Here is a 21,708-nt window from a genome sequence, read left to right on the forward strand (position 1 = left end):
AATTTATTAAAAAAAAACTAAAAAGAAAAAATAACAAAAGAAATTTTAACAAAAAATCAAACGAACAATTTTTTTATCAGTTTTCAGATTTTTTTGTAGGAATTAAATTAAGGAACAACCTCGGACTGAAACCAAGTTGGGTGATTTTCCCTTTTTCACTTTTCACAGGACTTTTCTGATTTTCTTCTGAAGCCAAATTTTTTTGACAGAATTTCCTGTTTTCCGGAGAAATAAGTAATTTATCAACACAACTATTTTTCTTCACGCATGAGTAAATCACCATGGAGCTCTGATCTGATTGGTTAATATGGTTGCCATCGACAACCACTTGAAAAGGGTAAACACCTTGATACTTTACCCCAACTTCTGTAAAATTATTATTTCCAATTATTTTTGATTTTTCACGATTGATAACAAATTTTTTCAGGATTTTTGGGCTTGCTAATTTTGTTGAACTTAACATTTTGTCCTTAAGCATTTTTAGATCATGTTCATCATTATTTTTGGGTGAAAATAATTTCATGATTGGGGCATTGATTGAAAAAGAATAATTTTTTGGCTTTTTAGGAGAGATTTGAAAATCCTTTAACATTTTCCTTTTTCGGTGGGTTTTCGGTAATTTCCTTTTCGACTTCAATTCAGTTTCGTTCAATTTCACTTCAGGATCAGGTAAATCAACTTCTTGTTTCACTTTTATCTTCTTGTTGAACTGCAATAGTTTAAAACTGAACGGTTGAATGTGATTTAAACTCTCCAGAACTGAAAAATTTAAACAAAATCCGCCCCACGATAGCCACTGCATAGCTTCAGTCTCACTTTTACCAAGTTGAGATGCAAGTTTCCATATTAAGCATTGTAGAAATTCAATGTAATTAGTGGATTGTGACATTATCATTTGTTTTGTTTTGCCTTCAAAATTATCATGGGGCAAAATTTTAACTAATTCCCCCAAACCATGCAGCATGCTTTTATATTGTTTCCGTTGTTTAAGTCTATGAAGCTCTTTAGTGGCGTTTTTTGGTCTTGTGTTGCCGTTATAATCTATTTTTGCCATGTTAAATTCAAATTTCGTGCCAAATTAATATTAAAAAATTTAACTTTGATTTTAAGATACAAGCTATAGTGTTAATACATCTCTAGCTCCCACTAGCAGACAACAAAAACTCTATGTTAGTAAGATACTTGTCACTTTTAAACTAAAAATGATAATGAACCAAATATACAATAGAATATCTATAGTGATAATGTACATATTTACATAGCATTATTAAATATAAACACAATGTTAATTAAAGAATAAATTTGACATTATAATTAAAATGTCTGGACAAAATGAACTACTAATTGAACTTTTAAAATGTTTTTTAAATTTATCGTTTTCTTTTTTGAGAATCAGACAAAATTTGCGAAATATAACTCTCCTGCATTTTATTAATATCAATATCTGCCATTGTCATTTTATGATTTTCTTTCTGAGATTTTAGTTTTTGTTTAAGTTTAAAAATTTCATCGTCTTTTAGTTGAATCATGTCAGACTGTTGCTCAACTTTCTTTTCAAAGTTTTGACATTTTTCGTGTAAAAAATCGCAACGTTTGGTTTCCCGAGATGCTTTGTTCTGCAAAGTTTTTAACGAAGTTTCAAACTTTTCTCGATCGGTTTTCATTCGTTCCTTTAAAATTTCGATTTCACCAAGCGCAAATTTTAATTTATCTTTTTCTTTCTCGTATAAAATCTTGGTTTTAGAAAGCTCTAAACTTTCGCGTTCAAGGGCATTTGATTTTTCGTCGTATAAAGTTTTAAGAACATGATTCGCTTTTTGTTTTTCGACTTTAGAGCGAATATTTTTGAGCGCAGAACTTTGAACTTCAAATAAATCCTGAATTGTGCTACTCACAATTGAATGTGAGGATAAACTATTTAAAGATGAATTTAACGACATAATTTAATAGTTTGTTATAATACCTAAATCTTAGAAGTACAAAAAACAATAAATTGTATATACAGCTTATAGAATTTGACAGAGATCAAGACTAAATTTGACAGAGATCAAGACTTACCCAACCTTTTTAGGTATTTTATTTAAATGCAAGACACTTCGGCCCTTGAATTCGCTTATTATTTAAATGCAAGACACTTCGGCCCGGGAATTCGCTTATTTTTTTTTAGTTTGTAAAATTGAATACGGAAAAAAAAGATAACATGTTCTTGCACATTATTCTTAAAAAAAATTATTAATTTACTGCTTATTTTATTTCAAATACTGTCTAAAAAACTGTATATAACTACGCGAAAATAAAATTTATCGCGGTAATTAAAATGCAAAATCCCCGCTGTTTTAAAAAAATTTTGGACCGAAGTGTCTTGGCTGAGGTGTCCGGCAGTCCGGGGGCCAAAGTGTCCAGTTACCTTTTATTTAAGTTAAGAAATAGACAATATTTATATATAAAACACATATACTTATGCAAAAGTATTGCAGCATTAAACATACTAACTGACTTACAAACTTATTACTAATTGGTAATGTGTTAATTAATAATTTTTATCAAAGTTCTTTTTAAATAATTTAATAAAGATAAAATTTTTGAATAAATACAACAAACTAAAATATAATTTTTTTTAAAACGTCAACTGCTAAAACACATTGTCTTTGTTTCCTAAACTAGTTAATATATATATTTTTATTACAATAAAACAAACTAGTGTACTTACTTACATATTAGTAGAATCTTTCATTGAAATTCATTTATTCAAATCAAATTTATCTGTTTTGAAATTAATTTTAAATTTGTTCGTTTCGTACCAAATTTAGAGTTGCCAATTATTTACTAAAATAATGGTATAATCTTATAAAAATGTTTAAAAAAAACTTTAATTTAAAAATAAAATACTCAGTTAAATCCATTCGATTTCGAAATTTATTATTATTGACTAAAAAATTAGAAATTAGGCAGAAATTTTTGCAAAATGTTTGTGCCGCAAGCTCGCGTCAAAGAGGCATCACGTTGCTAATGTAAACAATTTTTAAATTATTGTGTAAATTTTGCAAAATCGCGACTTATATAAATTAATACAACAATGAATACGTATACAGTCAAGTTTAACAATAGGTAAGCGTGTTTGGTTTGTGTTTAACATGTTTTATCAAGATAAAGGTAGTGTTAAAGATGTCAGACGGTTATTGAAATAATTAATTACAATTTACAATTTGCAAATATTGCAGAAAATTAAAAATTCCGTTGGGTTTTGCAAATTACTAATGAAGTAAAATTTAAAAAAAAAATTTTGGCAGTGTTCTTGTTAATATTATGTTCCTTAAAAATAGTTAGTAATTAAAATTTAATTATTAAATGTTTAATTATCAATTTAAAAGTGTTAAAATCCTTACAATCTGGATAAAAATTATTTTTTTAAATACATAATTTTTGTTTTAGCGTTTTTATATTTAATTTTTCAAATTATATAATTTGGAGAGTTCAAAATTTTATTAAAAAAGTTCAATATTTGCTAATGACAATAATTTATTTAAAATAGATGCAAAAAAAATTAAACATATATATTTTGTTTTATAAAAAAAAAATTTAAAAATATTTTCAATCTATTTATAAATTTAAAGAGATTACTTTTGAAAAACAATTTTTTATGATCATGATTTAACAAATTCCGGCTTGCATCTGTTTATTTGGGTTCGAAGTTCTACATTTTATTATCTAGAACCGGTATTATTAGGTAATAAAAATAAAATAAAACTAAAAACAGTTCACAAAGTTTTAAATTTGCACAAAACATTCGGCAATATTTATTATTTTGCGAAAATTGTTTTGCATTAATTATTTATTTTTTCGGCAAACCATAATGTCAGTCTAATTACATTAAAAATGCATCTGAAAAATTTTTTCAACGGACTTACATTAAATATTAATATAACTCATAAAAAACATTTAAAAACAACTTATTTTTTTAGTTTAAAAATTCTTAGAAAGGTCATAATAAGCAGTGGAAAACAAGATAAGGAGAATTCGATTCTCAAATATTATTTTATGGTTTAAGTAAATCTAGAATTCCTAATATCAATAGAAAATTTTGTCGAATTTGCTTTATTATTCAAAAAGAATCGGAATTGTTAGATAACATTGTTACCACTGAATAATGGTAATTATTATGTCACAGTTGTTAAACAAACAGAATTTCTTAGTCTAGAAAGCCTGGCAAACAATAAAAACAAATTACCCATTTCCGCTTACAAATGTTACCTTCGAAAATGATATTGTAATAATTTACTTGCATTATTGTGGGTAAACATTAAACTAAAAGGTTGTCGTTTTCTCCTAAAAGTTTAGATATTTTGGAGCTATTTAGTGGGTAAATGACACTTTGACTTAGATATATTTACATTGGAAGAGTTTTATTGCGTAATTCTCTATCGAACAGCTTAAATAGTAAAAGTTTTTTTTAAAGTTAAATAAAAGAGGACAGCTTTAAAGTCCTTTTTATATGCTATGGGATTGTAGTTAAATAAACCTTAGCTCTAGATAAATTGGATTATTATAAAAAGTAAAAAAATATTGCCCTAATCTTAAAACTTTATGAATTTAAAATGAATTTTTTGACCCAATAAAATAATAATTTGACTATTTTTTTTTTTTTGATAAATTTATTAAGGTTAATAAAAACAACTTTTTATGTTTATGTTTATGTTTAGCTTGATAATGACTAAAAGTAAATAATGGGCTGTAATGTTACTAAACACCCTCCAAAGGTTGAAGATGCAAGTTGTAAAGATGTTGAAAAATTCGAACTCAAACTTGGTAAGTTAAACTTAACAATATAAAAACACATTCCTTCTTTGACTTTTTACAGAAAATTGGATTTCAATAAATAAATAATAAATTTAATCTTTTAAACTTTTAAAAACAAAATTAAAAAAATGGGTAAAGTTTTTAAAGTATTTATTATTTTAACCATTATAAATTAAAAACCATTTAAAACTTAATTTGACCATTAAAATTTAACAACCATTAAAAACATAAATTTACCATAATAAATAAAAAACCATTTAAAATTTTAAATCACCATTTTTTAGCCAACAATGGTAATGGTCACCAAACACCAGACAACAACAACCACATAACCACTACTACCAACAACAACCATCTTGAAATCAACCATTATTCAATCTACAACTGTGAACCATCCCCTACAATATTACCACGACGATCTCACTCGGTGTCGCTAGGCAACGGGTCGTCACGCAACGACGATTTACCCTGTGGTAAAGCCTTGATAATTATCAACAAAACGCAGCAAATTCCGACAATTAATACCCCGGTGGTTTTGCCAAATCAAACTGAGGATAAAAACAATTATTTTAATCACTCCCCTTACGCTTCTCCCTTGCCTGCTGGTGATAAGAAAAGAAGGTCAAGTGAACCTATTATTTCAGTAAGTTCATATGTTTGATACCTTATATTTTTTACATACTTTGATTTATAAAAGTTAAAATATTTATAGAAAAATACTTAAGCACATTTGCTAAAATGTTTGACTAGAATTTACTTATTTACTATAGTACCATATGCATTTTTTACTAGATTTGTATTATAAAAGTTAAGTACTTTTAAATATTAAACAACGTTGACTAAAATATTCCATTGAAATTGACTTATTGATATCAAAATATGAAAGTAGCCTATTTATTTAAAAAAAATCCTTTTTTTAGGTATACATACATTATATATATTATTGTTAGAGCATAATTTTATTTAATTAACAAATATTATTTAATTTCTAATTCTAGTCGGTGTCCCCTGTTTCGAGAGCCCCAGTTAAAACAAAAACTCTAAGTTCAAACGGGACCGAAATAAAATCCAAATTTACTCCATTTGGAGAAAGAAATCGGTGAGTAAAAAAGTTTGGTTTAAATAATTACATGAAGAAGTAAAACGGAAAAAGTAAAAATATGTATGACCCAAAACTTAAATAGAAATTTTGTAAATTTACAGTACAGTAAAATATTAAAGATCAAGTAGGGTTTAAATGTTAACTACCATCTGATTCTAGTAAAATTTTAACATCTTTTTTTAATATTTTTGCAGACGTTTAACCTTAACCCAAGATCAAAAAGAATTCTTCAGACTTTTGGATGAAAAAATAGCAGGGGTGAGTGAAATATTTAAATCAAAACTCGATTTAATTTTCATTTTTTACCACATATGTTATATTAAAATCTCAACAAAATTGGATATACAAAATTGGTTTTTAATATACTGGTACTTTGATATTAAAAAATGAAGCTTTAAAAATATATAGCCTATATACTCAAAAGCTTACAGAATATATGCGCTGATAAGTGGCCAATTAATCTTTGGTATAATAAAAAGGTGGACAGCTTTACTATCTAAGTCAACATTTCTCAAGTAGGTTAAGAAATACAAAATAAATATTATTCCAAAACTGATCCCAAAAAGTCTAATTATATTTAAAAATAACAACATCCATAACACATACAAAATATAATCTAATATATTAAATATTATAAATAGAAATTTATTGCAAAATACAACCTATAAAGTGTTGCAATTTTTAAAATATGACAATTTAAAAAAATTTGATATAAAAGTATGACACATTTAACAGTTTTTATAATGTCACATGCATTGTTAAATTATAAAACATTTAAAATGGTTTTTGACCTTACGGTTAAATAAAATATTAACTTTTACTGCAAGCCAGTGACACAAGGGCTGCTTGGGTAATTTATCTTATTTTAAAGTAAGTTCACTGTATTTGCTTGGTCAATATGTATTTAACTTATGTTAACAAGATACGGCTCGAGCTCATTGTTTGATGTGTAGTTAAATCTGTTGTTAAGCTTACAACCAAGCTATAGTTACCAAGTATGTGGTACAAGCTAAATTTAGACCAACCGTACATAAAAATAATATTCGGCAAACAGTTAGAGTTATTTATGATGTTTTGCTGTATAAAGAAAGCGCTTTTTTGATTAATGTACAAACTTTTTCGGCAATAAATCTTTAAAGTTTTTGTAAGAAAGTTATTGATCAAAATATAAATGTCATTATGGAAAGTATTGATGCCATTTCCTATAATTAATTTAACTTTTAGGATAATGTTGAAATCATAAATCTAAAAAAATGGGATAGGTTTATTTATTTTTCAAAATTTTTTTGATGCTATAAAATGTCTGATAAACAAGATTTTAACTTAAAAAACAACAACTTAAAACATTATACTGGTAATTTAAAAAAATAAAAACAAAACATTTAAATAAAAATGTTAACTAAAAGTTAATAAAAACTAATTTTGTTTTAAGTAAAATAAAAATTAAGCAAAAATTATTATACAATATACTAATAAATTCCAAAATTAAATAAATAACTTTACAAAACTACATATTTGGTATAATACTTGTTTACAAATATCTAATCTTTTTAATTGGGTCCAATTGGTAAATTAATAATTGTTAAGTATCAATTAATATCAATTAAGTAAAGTATTTGTAAGTAGGCACTTAAAATTGTCAAAAACACCATCTTTCATACTTTACAAAAAACATAATTTTCAAACTCCTTTGTTCAATTATAATCTAACATTGTTATCAACAAAATGGCTTTAAAGTTTTGTCACAATACAATTTAAACGGTTATAAACCAAATGTTATTTTTACTCTACGTGTCTACAGAATAGTAAAGGTGGATCTTAAAATATTGGGCTTTTGTTTGTTAAGTGTTTTATTTTCTTTGTAAATGTTATGATATTTATTTAACGCCAAAACGGCTTTTGAGATTCCTAAAATGGGGCTGTTATTGATTTAAATTCTCTATTTGCGAACTACTAATAAAACACACCCCTGTCAATATTAGTATTAAATGATACAATTTGGGAATCTTAAACTATATAGTAACCATAGTAATTTAATTAAAAAATTTAAAACAAACATTTTTCAAACATTTTCAATGGTATGAAATTGGTTGTTTTTGCAAATGTATAAAGTACTGAAATAAAATAACCCAAAAAATCAAAAAAATAATATATTAACAGAAAAATCACAGTTTTCCTTGTTATCTAACTAACTCAATTTTATTTTGTTTTTAAAATTAATCAATAATTTTAAACCTTTAATTAAGAAAAATTCAATGACAAATCTATTAAAAAAACCTAATTGACAGTCAATCAAAATCTTTCTTTATTAATAAGGTATAAAATATATTAAAAGAACTAATTGACCGGCAGTGTGGTGTAGTGGTAAGAACACTTGCTACACCACACATGAAGTCATGGGTTTAATCCCTACTGCTCTCATGCTGTAGCGCCCTTGAGTAAGGCGCTATAAACGGTATGAACTTCTGCTGAGCCAGCACTTAATCAGCAGCATAATTACCGGGCAAATATAATCTATAATATCCCAAACTGCCACAGGAAACTTGAGACTGGGTCAGAGTAACTGATGTTACTCTATGTTTAAGTCAGGCATTCGACTTTCCCACATCGAGGATAAAGATATAAGCAAAAAAAAAATTAAAACTCCAATAAACACTACATTTAAATTTTTTGGTTTAAAAACAAAAATTTGTATTTTTTGTAAAACCACATAAAACTAATTAAAAATTACAATTTTTTAATTTTTTCAGGGCAAAGATTACAATTCTGAAGACGACAAGTCAATAGCCTCGTTTAAATTATTTAAATCCTCCCCAAATATGAAGTCCTCGAATCACCATGACAACAGTGGGTTACATCTAACTGTAAGACCACAAGGTGTCAGATGACAAAACTTTCCTGACAACTAATAATGCATTGTGGTTAAATTTTTTGCATAGCAACAAGAGAACCAAAATCAAAACTCTGAATTTTTGACTTTGCAATTCAAGTATTTTATCCCTAAAAGTGTTTAAAAAAGATACACTTACAAAATGGTTAAACAATAGGCCGATTCAAAATTTTAAACAACATTTTTAATAGTTTGGTCATTCAAAATTTCTCAAAGTGTTTTAACTACTTATGATGTCAGTTGCAAAACAATATTTTTATGAGTTTTAGTTCCAGATATGATTTTACGACCCTAAAGTCATTAAAAGTGTCCAAACAAGTTGATGTGGGTAAAAAACATCAGTTAAAAGTCCTTTCTCATATTTGCTAAAAATAGTAAAAAATTGGAACTTGTTTCTAATAATAATTAACTCGGTTAAGAATCCATCAAATTAAAAATATGACTCACAATTCCAAAATAGATTTTATGTGATAACAAAAATTATATATTCCACAAAAACATATTTATCAAAGCACCTGCTAATATGAGTTAATTAAAAACATGTCGATTTTTATAAATTGGGCGATTACAAAAAATTTAAACCATAATTTATTGTTTTTGCCACTTAAATATGTTTGAGCAAACATTGTTGTGTTTGAAGTCCCTTTCAAACTTTACTTAATATCAATTAACTTCCAGTAAATTAAGGCAATAAATATTTAAAGTTGTTAAACTCTTATTTTGTAAACTTAAACTAAGTGTTAGTGGATTGAAAACAAGACCCCATGCAAAGGCAGAATTTTACTCTAAATTTCGTTAAAAATATTGCTTCCTAGCATGGATATAACATAAGGTGTGTTTAAATAAAACGCGCTTTTTTCTTGACATAGCAAACCACATAACATGAGTTACCAAACATGAAACTGTCATCTGAATTGAAAAATTGTTTGAATTGTCATATTTCTGATACCCCCTTAGAGTTGTAACCTTCTTAATATCCAATTTATAGCTCACTTTTGTGTGAATGTAAACATGACAGGCTTTTAATTCCAACCTTGTAAAACTGGCGTTTGGGTAAACATTCCGTTACTTAGCAACCAGTGTTGGCAAAATCTTGCCACAAATTTTGTCCAAGAGATTTTTTTTTGTTTTTTTTTTGAAAAATTTTAATCTTTGTTATTTTACTGTGAACAAAGCAATTTTAATTAAAAAAGTGTTTTACATATTTTAATTTTATTTTGTAATTTTGCTTTTTAATTCTGCTGTTATTGTTTTATATATAACAATATACTGTTGCTGTTATACGTATAATTGTTTATTCAAACTATTTATTTAATTCATCACCATTTTACACACTCATTCATAACAATCACATTTTATTTACACAATTTTGCAGTTTTTTGGTGCAAAAATAACTTTTTCAAACCCTAAAATTAGGAATTGTATGTCAATTTCAACAATAATTTTTGCAAAATTTTACTTACTACAAGTGTATTAATCATAAACTCTATTTTTAAACACCCTTGGAAAAAATAAATAACAGTTTATTAGGAACTTCTAAGAAATCCCAAACCATATTGATTTAGTTTGTTAATATTTAATATTTTAACATATTTCAAACCCTTAAGTTGTGTACTCTATACTGTCTAGAGTAGTTGTGATGTCATACATTAACATTGTTACGTCAAAAGGCCAATTGCCGGATGTTAATTAAATTTAAGTGGAATTTGATTGAACTTAAAAAGCAAAGGGCCGTATTGATTTTAAATTTATTAATTAGTTTTTGGTACTTCAAAAGAAAATGTTATTGTGACTTTATCAAAAAAAAAAGTCACATTCTTTTAAAGTTTTCACATTGTTGCTTATACAAAATATTCTGAACTATATTGTTGGTATTTAAAGTGAGTTAATTTGTCATTAACACCATGGGACATCATATTTCTTATGTTTTTGTTTAATAAGAGCATGCGGCAATTCTTTATTTTCAATTTTTAAAAGTGCTATTTATTTAAAATGTGGTGAATTTAAATTGAGAAAAACAAGTTCATTTTCAGTGCATTTTACTGTAATTTATCAACGGACTTAAGTTGTATTTTACATGCAATCGAATACAACTGCTTTGCAATTATTGTGCGTGCAATTATTAATTAACTGTTACTGTCGTACTGACTTTATTACTAATAAAAAAATTGTATTTTAAATTTGGCTTTTGTTAAACTAAGCATAAAAAACAGCAATGCCTCAAATTAAGGGCAATCAGCAAAAATAGTTAAGGAAAAAAACTATATTTAATTTTTATATTTTAGTGTCCCAAAAAAAATATTTCAAAGCTTTTTAAAGCATAGCAATAAAATCTTAAGTTGAGTCATAAAGTTTGCCATTGAACAGCAAGAAAAATGAGATTAAAATATATAAAGGAAAGAAGAAAAATGTTGTGTAAAGTGGGTAATACTAAATTAAGTAGCCAAACTCTTAGCAAAGTTAGCATACAACCATACTTAAATATGGTATTTTTTTTAACAGTGTGCTTCTTGGTTTATTTTATTAATTGAAGAATAGTTTCATTACCATACTATTCAAATAAAAATATGATATATGTAAACAAAATGGTAAAAAACATTTCTAAACCACTTCTACTGGCAAGGACTTATTTTTTTAAGGGGCAAACATTAAAACTTTAAATCGAGCTTTTTCTGTAATGGACAAACCGATTATGCCTCGTGTCTGATGGATGACATAATTCAGACTTTAACAAAATTGGTGTTCGTCTGGAAATTACAGACAAATCAGTTTTACTTAATAAAGTACAACATTCGTTTGAGTTAAGCTCAATTGGATCGACGCTGTAAGATGTACTCTTAGATGTTGATTCTAGTAAACTGTCGGGACGACTTGACAGCGCTTCAAGATAAGTTGAGTTTGTGTTTGCAGAGTTTGTGCGTTTTACACTTATTGTAGTTGGAGTTGACAGTCGAATAGTTTGACGTAAATTAACTGAAGTCTTGTTAGAGGACTGGGAAGACCAATTCTAATGTGAAATGAGAATTTAATATTTGTATGAAAAACTTTCAATAAAAAAATAGAAATTTTGGTTTTAAAAATATGAAATTTTTTTTGAAACCTTTTTAAATTCAAATAAGACCTAATTTTATAAAACTTTATTTTTATTCTTACATTCTGTTGGACTAGGTTCCAATTCCTTAAACATCGAACCACAACAGTTTTCACCTCAGTGTTAAACACACAGTAGAACAATAAGATAAATACTCCCTGAATATAAAATATGATTTTGTTAAAACATGGGGAAAAATAAAACAAATTTTTGCTAAGCTAAAAAAAAGGTTGACCTTACAACCTAAACATGAAGTAGCAACCAGTCTGAAGTTGTCTTTGGCAGTTTAAAATTTTATAGATTATAATTACTCAAAATTGATCTACTGATTGATTTTTGACTAAGCAGGAGATCATACTGTTTTTAATGCCATTACCAAAACAAGAGAGCAATGGGAATCGGCAAAAAAACTTATGTTGTGAAGCCAAGTATTCTAATAACTACACCATGCTATGTGTTATAATAAACCTTGGTAAATAAAAAGTATCTTAAGTATACAAAGGCTAATTTCACAGTTATGTATTTTTCACTACCTAAATTTACTTATTTAAGTTGCATTTAACAGTTCTTGCATTAAATTTCACTTGTAAAATTCTTAACATTTTGACGATAAGAAATTAGCTCATACACTTACCTGTAGAGAGTTAACAATGGTGAAAATGTAAAGAAATGAAACGTGGGTTAAAGAAGGAGGAAAGAAACCGAAAACCCATGGCACTCCTAATATGGGCATCAATATTAAAGCTCCCTTCATTGATTTGCTATAAATGAGAAATAAAAATCTTACTTTTTAGTCCAAAACCCCCAAAAATAAATAAAATCTTTTTTTACAACTAAAAACTTATTTAAAGGCAATTGTGTTTAAATATTACTTAATTTTTTTAAATATTACTTGATACTAATGTATTTAAATATTACTTGATTTTTTTCAATTTTTCTGTGAAATAAAAACTTATTTTTTACCGAACATGAACAAGGTCGAGTTGTTTTCTGCCACTAGAGGGCACATGGACACGGTTGGTTGCTTTAGATGCTTGTGAGATTACAATAGAAACTCGAATCAACACAACAGTGTTTAACTGAATATAAAAATCAAGTTTTAAAATGACAAATTTTGTTTTATTTAGTTCTAAAATTATTGGGTTTAAATTCCTCTTCTTAACCAGAAGTGCGGTGTAGTGGTAAGAACACTTGCTACACACACCACCATGAGCTTCTGGGTTAAATCCCCACTGATCTCATGCTGTAGCGCTCTTGAGTAAAGCGCTATAAACGGTACAAACTCCTGCTGAGCCAGCACTTAATCAGCAGCATAATTATCGGGCAATTATAATCTATAATATCCCAATCTGCCACAGGCAACTCGAGACTGGGTCGGAGTAACTGATGTTGCCTTATGTTTAGATCAAAAGCTCGGCTTTTCCACTTCGAGGATAAATAAATATAAAAAAATTTACTTACAACCAACACAATGATAGCTGGACAAATCAACGCAAAAACGAGATAATTTTCTGAGGATAACCAACATTTTTCAACCACTTGGTGTTGTGGTTGAGCATCAAGAGTCTTAAAATCCCGGGGGCTCCAACAACTCTGGTCCCCTACCCCCTCCAGGTAGCAGGTGGGGTAAGGGGTGTGACATAACCCATAACTTAAAGTTGCAAGTGATATTGTTAGGGGAATGCCTGTAAAAAAGTTTCAAAAAATTAAAAAGAATTTTTTTTATAAATTTTTTTTAAAATCACACAGTACATTTCTACCAGTGATTTTTGACTTGTACAAGTACAGACTAAATTAAGGTAATAAGTGTCTTAAACTGCAACAACTTAAAGTGATGTAAAAGTGAAAAAATAAACATTTTAGACCAATGTTCTGTAAGTCTGCGCCGAGGTTAATAATAACAGAGCTTAGTAAATAATATTCATGTCCAATACAAAGGATTGCAAAACAAAAAAATGCCCCTTGTGTTGCAACTATTGTTTGTGGCGCGTGGGTAAATTATTGTGACCGAATATTAGTTAAAAGTGGCAACCATATTATGAATTTAAATACACATCGTATGGCAACCTATTGACCCGTTTATATAATAACTTACCCCATCCGATAAAGAATCTCAAAAACTTGAACTTCGTCATTTCATGGAAAACTCGAACCACACTCAAATGAAGGGTAATCCCCTCACATAACATCCACATGAAGACTGATAACAACGAGAAGTGAGTAAGAAAGGTGACTGCAATGCATGGCGCAATCGTCTCATTCTGTCACAAGTTTTGTTTTAATTAATTACTGTTAATTGTGTTGAAAGAACATTACAAAAAAATGAATTTTTTGAATTTAGAAACTTACTTTATTATCCTCTGCTTGACTTGAGAACAATTGAATTACGTGAAAAATAATCAAAGCTATCACTAGGTGGAAATGAGCAACCATTCTCTCCGATCCTAAACTTTGTCGGAAAGTTGAGAAGGTCACCTAAAGGTCAAATTAATTAAATTTTTTAATTTATTCTCCATGTAAATGGTAAATTGCAAATTGACTTTATAAAATTTCTATTAAAACAGAGTTAAATTAACTCACCAATGTTATAATTAGACAGAAAACTGAAATAGATTCTCCAATATAAGATAACAAGGACAACATTGCCATGTCAGATTTGCTAAGCTGCAAAATAAAACCACAATAATTATTTAATTAAATGTTAACATATAAATAAGCATATGTAAGGAATAAGGCTTTGGTATAACAAATTCAATTTCATGGTTTTAAACATGCAATAATAATTTAATATTTAAATATGGTTTTATAGTAACCAAAACTTTATAAGTTTTATATCATATTTTTTTCCTGTACCACCGTGATATGTTTTATTTTTTAATTGGAAAGAAGGTGCTGTTGTGAGATGTTTAAGCTATATTTTAAGAAATTATAGTGTTGCATTGATATGACTTCAACTTGAAAACTTTTGGCTAGTCTTTCAACGCCATTTCTATTATACCACACTGTTGGACCATACAAAAATTACATAGAAATCATATAATTGTTGTCATAAAAACACTGACCTCTGGTGGTACAATTTGTAGTAATAAAGCAAAGTTGGTTGTATGATTGCAAGAACAAACAACTTCTCCGTTTATCGTGTCAACTTCTTTGACTTTACATCCTCTGTTGTTAAGTAAAATGTTTAAAAAAATGTCCAAGAATAGAAAATGTAACTTTATTGCACATTAAACAAGTTTGTTTATAAAACTTTAGTTTTTTTTGTATTTATCTATCCTTGATGTGGGAAGGTTGACTTTACAACCTAAACATAGAGTAACATCAGTTACTCCGACCCAGTCTTGAGTTGCCTTGGTTTGGAATATTATAGATTATAATTGCCAAAAAGGCTGATTGTTTTTGGACTTAGCAGAAGTTCATACCGTTTATAGTGCCAAACTCAAGGGTACTACAGCATAAAAGCATTGAGGATCAACCCAGAACCTTAAATTAAAATGTTCTAACCACTACACCAATAAAAACGCATATATGTATAAAATAAGGCACTAAAACTTTCTCGTATTCATAATAAATAATAAATTAAAAACAAATTTGAACCTTGTCAACCATGTATAATTCTCCTCCAGAAAGTTGCAAGAAAAATAAAATTTGTTGTTTATTGGATCAGGAATCTTAAAAGAAGAAAATGGAAGTTTAAATTCAACTGATGCTGCCATTTTCTCTCCATTTTGTAACATGGCAGCAGATAGAACTGAAGAGCCTTTCATAAACTAAAAAAAAAACAATTTTAAGTCAAATTTTAAATTACCATTTAAAAACAATAATATTTGTATATATTACATAAACTAGTTTAGTAAACTACAGAAAGCTAACAAAAGGTTATAAAATTGAATAAATTTTAATATAAAAAATGTTTTATTTTCTTACAAAAGATTTTCTTTCATTTTCATGACCATGATTATTTGGCGAATTTTTCTTTTCTGAAATAAAATGAAATAAGTTGAATGGTTTCATAAGGTCATATAAACATTCAACTAATTATTTAAAATTTATTAATTTAATCTATTATTTAATTTTACTAGTCAATGGCCGGCCCCACAGGCTGCATTCTAATTGTTATAATATTCTCACAACTCTCAACTAATATTTGCCTCCGATTTTACCCGGACACAACAAACGACAGTTTCTAAACTCTAAAGGCATATAAAATATATAATGTCCATTAAGCTATATATATAAATAATTGCTGTTACTAACAATTGTATTTACCAAGAAAATGGTTATTACCTTTATTGATTTCAGAAATAAGGTTGATAATATTTGGAAAAGTTGACTTAATAATAATAGCAGAAGAATTTGGAATTAAATTGTGAGGTTGAATTTTCATCTTAATTGTTGCATTTGAAGCTATAATAAAAAAATATAAATGAATAAAAATGTGTTCAACTTTACCTAAATATAAACCACTATCTAAAAATTGTTATTGCTCTCATGCTGTAGCACTTTTAAGTAGGGTTCTGTAAACAGTAAAAACTTAACCAAGCCAATGATCAATCAGCAGCTTATAATAATAGAGCAATTATAATCTATAATATCCCAAACAGTTAAAGTTACTTAAGACTGGGTCATGGTAATTGATATTACTCTATGTTTAGGCCGTAAAGTCGTCGTTTAACATCAAAGATAAATATACAAATAACTTAAAAATTTTTAAAGCAAATAGCACCAAAATAAGCAAAAATAATAATTGTAAATCTTGTAGGTTAGATGTAAACATAATAAATAAACACAGAAATAAAATTTATTATAAATTTTTTTTACAATTTAACAAACCTTCATGAATATCAGAAAACTTCGGACAACCCGAATTGTTAAAGTCGTTAAAAAACTTCCGTTCAATTACACTGATGACATTTGAGGTTGTGAAGGTCAAAGGTTGATGCATGGATCCTGATTGGTTGAATTTCATTCCCGTGACAACATTTTGAAGAACATTCTCGGTCAGAAGTAAAACGGATTCCGGGTTTCCCTCATGAGCAGCAGGAGCTAAATTGTTAAAAATAAAAAAAAATTAAAAAACTAAGTTTTGTAAGATGGCTTATAGTGGTTAAAACACTTGGCTTTCTTATTTGAAGTCAAGGGTTTAATCCCCACTGCTTTTATGCTGTAGAACCTTTAAGTAAGGCCCTTTAAACAGAATAAACTCCTGCCGAGTCACCACGTAATCAGCAGCATAATTACTGGACAATTATAATATATAACATCCCAAACTGTTAAAGCTAACATATAGGTGGTTGATGCTTGGGTATGGGTGGCTGATGTTTAGACCATAAAGTCAGCCTTTCTATAACAAGAATAAATAAATTGTTATCGAGGATTAGTAATTGTTGTAGCCTATTTAAAAATAACTTCAAATAAAATAAAATTTTAAGGCACATTTCTTTGTATATATATACAATTAAAATAAAGATAAAATAAACATACATTTACTTTTATTGGTTGTTGAGTTAGAATGTGAATCATTTTTAGAAGTTGAGTTTTGAATTTCAATCCATTCGTTAATTCTTCGGTTATCGGATAAATTGTCAATAATTGAAACAAAATCACTGATTAGTTGTCCAGCTCCACTCTCTGATAAGTTACTGTAGTTGATTGGCTGTAAAATAAGGTAGTGATTATACATTCGCATAAAAAAATTTGCACAAGTTTTAAAACTTCTAAAATATCATTTAAGACAACTAACTTAGACGATTATCAAGTTAGGCTTAGTACCATACGACAACAAAAATCCTAGAGTAATGCAGAAGAAAAAAACTCTATTATTTATTTTAACTGTTTAGGTATATAGGCCTATTTAATAAAGATTTAAATGACTCAAAGCTGGAGAAGTAGGCCATTTTATGTTAAAAAATAATTAAAAAAAAAAAGATTTAAAATTTGCCAATTTTACAAATAAAATAATTACACTAAACCATAAATTAGCCAACACATTAAGTTAGAATAAAGATTATTTTTAACCTCCAATGCCTCGACTGAGCCAATCAATAAACTGAGATCCAAGGTCGTGTTATGATCGGAATGATGAAGAGCATCAACAACTTCACCCAACTTCAACGAGGCATCTTCTGCATCTTCGTACTTGATCGATATTCCTTTATTTGATCCCAGGATGTCGCTTAATGGAGTCTCAACACTCGTGTTTTGCTGCTTATTGGCTGAATAGAAAATTAATATAACAAGAGTAAATACATAACAAGTAGTAATGTAATGTAGTGGGTAAAACTTTGTTTTACAAAAACTTTGTTTTTTATGTTTTACAAAAAACACTTTGGGTTCCATCCCCTGTGATCTCATGCTGTAGCACCCTTAAGTAAGGCGCTATAAACGGTATAAACTCATGCTGAGCCAAAAAATGATTGGCAGATTAATTTTTGAGTAAATGAAATCTATAAAATCCTAAAAGGCAAAAGTCAACTTGCAACTGGCTTGTGGGAACGAATGTTACTTAATGTTTAGGTCATAAAATAAGAAAAATAGTATAACTTTATTCTTAACATAAGTAAAAATAATTTAAATTATTAACTAACCTAACTTTATCTGGCAAATCACAAAAGTATTCTCAATCTCAAGTTTGTTTTCGAAACAAACTAAAACTGGACAATCTTGGTTCAAAGTTGAAATAAAATTAAGATGACATTGCACCCATGTTATTCTGCCAGTTTGTGTGCCTGATATTCTGGCAGAGTTTCGCAAAATTCTGAACTTTTTGATAAGATCGGTACAACATTTCTGACCACCACTAAATCAAAATCAAATTCAAAGATCAAAATAAGATAACATGAAAAGGTTAATAATATAATTAAATACCCTAAACTAAAAATTTAATATATATTATATATAATTATATTAATTCTAAGCATATGTGTTTCTTTTTAGAAAATTGAAAAATGAAAATCAAACTTTACCTAATTAGAAAAGCACAAATAATATTTCACACTAATTTTTGTCTATAAAATAATATCGCCAACTTACCTGTCAGTAATGTTACAGAATCCAACCTTATTTGAATCTTGTGAATTCAGTTCAAAAACGAAACTGTTGTTTTTCGAATCATCTTTCTCAATACTACAATAAATAATTTAACTTCAAGACATGATATTTGATGAAGATTTTAAAATGTTGATTGTATATTTGACAGATATAATTTATGCTTTAAGGTTATGTTAAAAAACTTTAGTTTCAAATAAATAAAAAGTAATGAGACATGAAAAAGCAACTCTCCGAATGGAGGCGTGGGTTACCGGCAGCGTGGTGTAGTGGTAAGAACTCTCGCTATACCACACATGAGGTCGTGGGTTCAATCCCCACTGATCTCATGCTGTAGCGACCTTGAGTAAGGTGCTATAAACGGTATGAACTTCTGCTGATCTAGCATTTAATCAGCAGCATAATTACCGGGCAATTATAATCTATATAATATCCCAAACTACCACAGGCAACTCGAGACTAGGTCAGAGTAACTTATGTTACTCTATGTTTAAGTCGCGCATTCGACTTTCCTACATCGAGGATAAAGATATATACAAAAAAAACATTGAAACAAGAAAAATATATTTTAATTATCGCAATATTCATACAATAAACCCCTATCATTATAATGATTAAAAGTAAGAATTTTTATATATAGTTAAAGCATATAAATATGTATTTAAAAAAACATAAATTTATTGTACAATTATGACAATAAAACTAGAATAAAAAAACAAAATTTAAAAATAAATAAACTTACTGAACCCAGTTAATAATTTCCAATAATTGGTTACCATCATTAATTTTAAGAACATTACTCAATGGAGATAAATCTTTGCATAAAACTTCAACTTTACTGAAATTTGTCAATTTTTCAAGTTTTATAAGATTGTGGTTGTTTAAGATTTCAAATCCTGTTTAAGTAAGAACATTTTATTAATATAATAAATACAAATAACTTTTTTAAACATTTTATCGTCAATTTGAAAAAGGCAATTTTGCGGCCTAAACTTAGGGTAACATTTGTTGCCCTAACCCAGTCCCGAGTTGCCCTTGGCAGAAATAGTATTAAGACTAATATATAACCTGCCAATTGGTTTTAAAGTTCAGCAGAAAGCATGTACCATCTAAGATGCCTTATCCAAAGGTGCTACAGTATAAAACTGGCAGGGATATAATTTGTAACCTCATGTTGTGAAGCCATTATTTTTGTAATGTAAAATAAACTAATTTGTGCAACAGAAAAAAAAAAAATCTTATTTAGTACGTTAATTTAAAGTAGATATAAAATGCTTTTAAAAATTTTTACACAAAAATTAATAATAAATAAATCATAACAATGTTAACAATATAAACTTGTGTAAAATAACCCATGTTTGTTACCCAATAAAGGAGCAGCAAGCGCTGGTTTCTGAAGAACAAATTCTGAAGTTTTATTAAAATTCGTAGCGTTAAAATCGGGTGATTTCCCCTTGCCGAGCCTCATATATTTTGACCGATGTTCGCGCAAAATGGAAAATGATTTATTGTTCCTAAAAACAGTTTATCCTCGATTTAGAAACACACAAAATAATCAAAAATTCAGTCAAATTGTTTTTTATATTTATTTATCCTCGGCGTGGAAAGGTCGAATGCGCGACCTAAACATAGAGTAACATCAGTTATCCCGACCCAGTCTCAAGTTGCTTTTGCAGTTTAGGATATATATTATAATTTACTTTCTATATATTATAATTTATTTAAATAAAGATGAATAAGTATACATTAAGATGTAAGTTAATTGCTATACTTGTCTATAAAGAACGCTGCCGTTTCTTGACATTCATCAAATTTCCCTTCCCCCATTGCTTCCAGCTCTAACTTGTCTTTCTTCCATTTACAAATAAATTCGTTTTGGTTGGTTTGTAAGTGGACTCTACCGATCTGGTTAAAGTTGTAAATACTTCGGATTATTTGTTCATCGTGGAAAACACGAGCAGAAAGTTTAACTAAAAATTAAAATTTAATTGATTCTAAACCAATAAAAGATGTATCACAGGTAGTGCTGTCGTTGTGTAGTGGTCAAAACACTTGACTTCACTACATGAAGTCCTTGGTTCGATTCCCACTGCTCTCATGCTGTAGCGTCCTTAAGTAAGGCGCTATAAACGGTATAAACTCCTGCTGAGCCAACACTTAATCCGCAGATTAATTATTGGGCAATTATCATTCTATAATATCCCAAACAACCTAAGACTGGGTCAAGGTAACTGATGTTACTCTACGTTTAGGTTGTGAAGTCGACCTTTTACGCCAAGGATAAACAAATCTAAAAAAAGTATTTTTTAATCATGTGGTTTAGACAATTTGTTAAACTTAATAATGTCTGTAAAAAAATTAAAAAAATAAAAATTTAAAGATAATCAACAATTTATTAAATTTCCGTTAAGTGGAATCGAACCCAAAACGGTAAGTTCAACAAACTCACCAGAATCCATGCACCCTTTGTAGACTTTACTGTCGACTCTCTTCCACCCTTTAGCGGTGAAATTTAATTCTAGCATGACGTCAGAATATTGAAAATACATTAACAATCTTCCGCTGTTATCTGACGTCACAAAAGTAATGACGTCATTGGGGCGTAAGCACAGGTTCCACGCTTGTTCTATCGATTGTACAGCGGGTACTCCATATGACGTCATGCTTTCGTCACAAAATCGATAAAGCATGAACGAATTAGTGATGACGTTGCCACGATGTGTTGTGACGTAATAAGCCGACTTGTTGTATGAGAAAACTAAATCTGGAGATTCTGTTAAA

General features: G+C 28.2%; 3 protein-coding genes across 3 annotated transcripts; 1 reads left to right on the plus strand and 2 right to left on the minus strand.

The window, feature by feature from the left end:
• The first annotated feature begins 84 nt into the window (after positions 1-84).
• Positions 85-10,900, plus strand: LOC145741647 (uncharacterized). The gene is made up of 7 exons (XM_082559264.1): positions 85-337; positions 568-669; positions 4,701-4,806; positions 5,082-5,440; positions 5,796-5,896; positions 6,094-6,157; positions 8,650-10,900. Exons 3-7 carry the CDS (start codon positions 4,725-4,727, stop codon positions 8,785-8,787), a joined length of 744 nt encoding a protein of 247 aa, XP_082415390.1. The 5' UTR covers positions 85-337; positions 568-669; positions 4,701-4,724; the 3' UTR covers positions 8,788-10,900.
• LOC145741648 (spermatogenesis-associated protein 24-like) lies at positions 1,364-1,967 on the minus strand. The gene has a single exon (XM_082559266.1). It carries the CDS (start codon positions 1,938-1,940, stop codon positions 1,371-1,373), a length of 570 nt encoding a protein of 189 aa, XP_082415392.1. The 5' UTR covers positions 1,941-1,967; the 3' UTR covers positions 1,364-1,370.
• On the minus strand, positions 10,761-21,689 carry LOC145741645 (uncharacterized). Its single transcript, XM_082559262.1, has 21 exons — positions 21,377-21,689; positions 20,699-20,897; positions 20,293-20,441; positions 19,670-19,823; positions 18,913-19,005; positions 18,468-18,679; positions 17,899-18,095; positions 17,371-17,536; positions 16,714-16,926; positions 16,168-16,287; positions 15,808-15,860; positions 15,478-15,650; positions 14,943-15,045; positions 14,461-14,544; positions 14,230-14,355; positions 13,976-14,141; positions 13,342-13,565; positions 12,844-12,959; positions 12,515-12,641; positions 11,943-12,038; positions 10,761-11,796 (listed from the first exon to the last, which is right to left on the minus strand). Exons 1-21 carry the CDS (start codon positions 21,615-21,617, stop codon positions 11,446-11,448), a joined length of 3,363 nt encoding a protein of 1,120 aa, XP_082415388.1. The 5' UTR covers positions 21,618-21,689; the 3' UTR covers positions 10,761-11,445.
• Positions 21,690-21,708: the final 19 nt, after the last annotated feature.

Source organism: Corella eumyota, chromosome 2 (genome assembly GCF_963082875.1).
Source record: "Corella eumyota chromosome 2, kaCorEumy4.1, whole genome shotgun sequence".
Taxonomy (NCBI): Eukaryota; Metazoa; Chordata; class Ascidiacea; order Phlebobranchia; family Corellidae; genus Corella; species Corella eumyota.

Coding starts and splice junctions, on each gene's coding strand:
- LOC145741645 (XM_082559262.1), bottom strand. CDS start 21,617: ATGCTTTATCGATTTTGTGACGAAAGCATGACGTCATATGGAGTACCC. Junction 16,927..17,370: donor TAACTCAACAACCAATAAAA/GTAAATGTATGT, acceptor TTAACAATTTAG/CTCCTGCTGCTCATGAGGGA. Junction 15,046..15,477: donor AATTATACATGGTTGACAAG/GTTCAAATTTGT, acceptor ACTTAACAACAG/AGGATGTAAAGTCAAAGAAG.
- LOC145741647 (XM_082559264.1), top strand. CDS start 4,725: ATGGGCTGTAATGTTACTAAACACCCTCCAAAGGTTGAAGATGCAAGT. Junction 4,807..5,081: donor AAAATTCGAACTCAAACTTG/GTAAGTTAAACT, acceptor ACCATTTTTTAG/CCAACAATGGTAATGGTCAC. Junction 5,897..6,093: donor CCATTTGGAGAAAGAAATCG/GTGAGTAAAAAA, acceptor ATATTTTTGCAG/ACGTTTAACCTTAACCCAAG.
- LOC145741648 (XM_082559266.1), bottom strand. CDS start 1,940: ATGTCGTTAAATTCATCTTTAAATAGTTTATCCTCACATTCAATTGTG.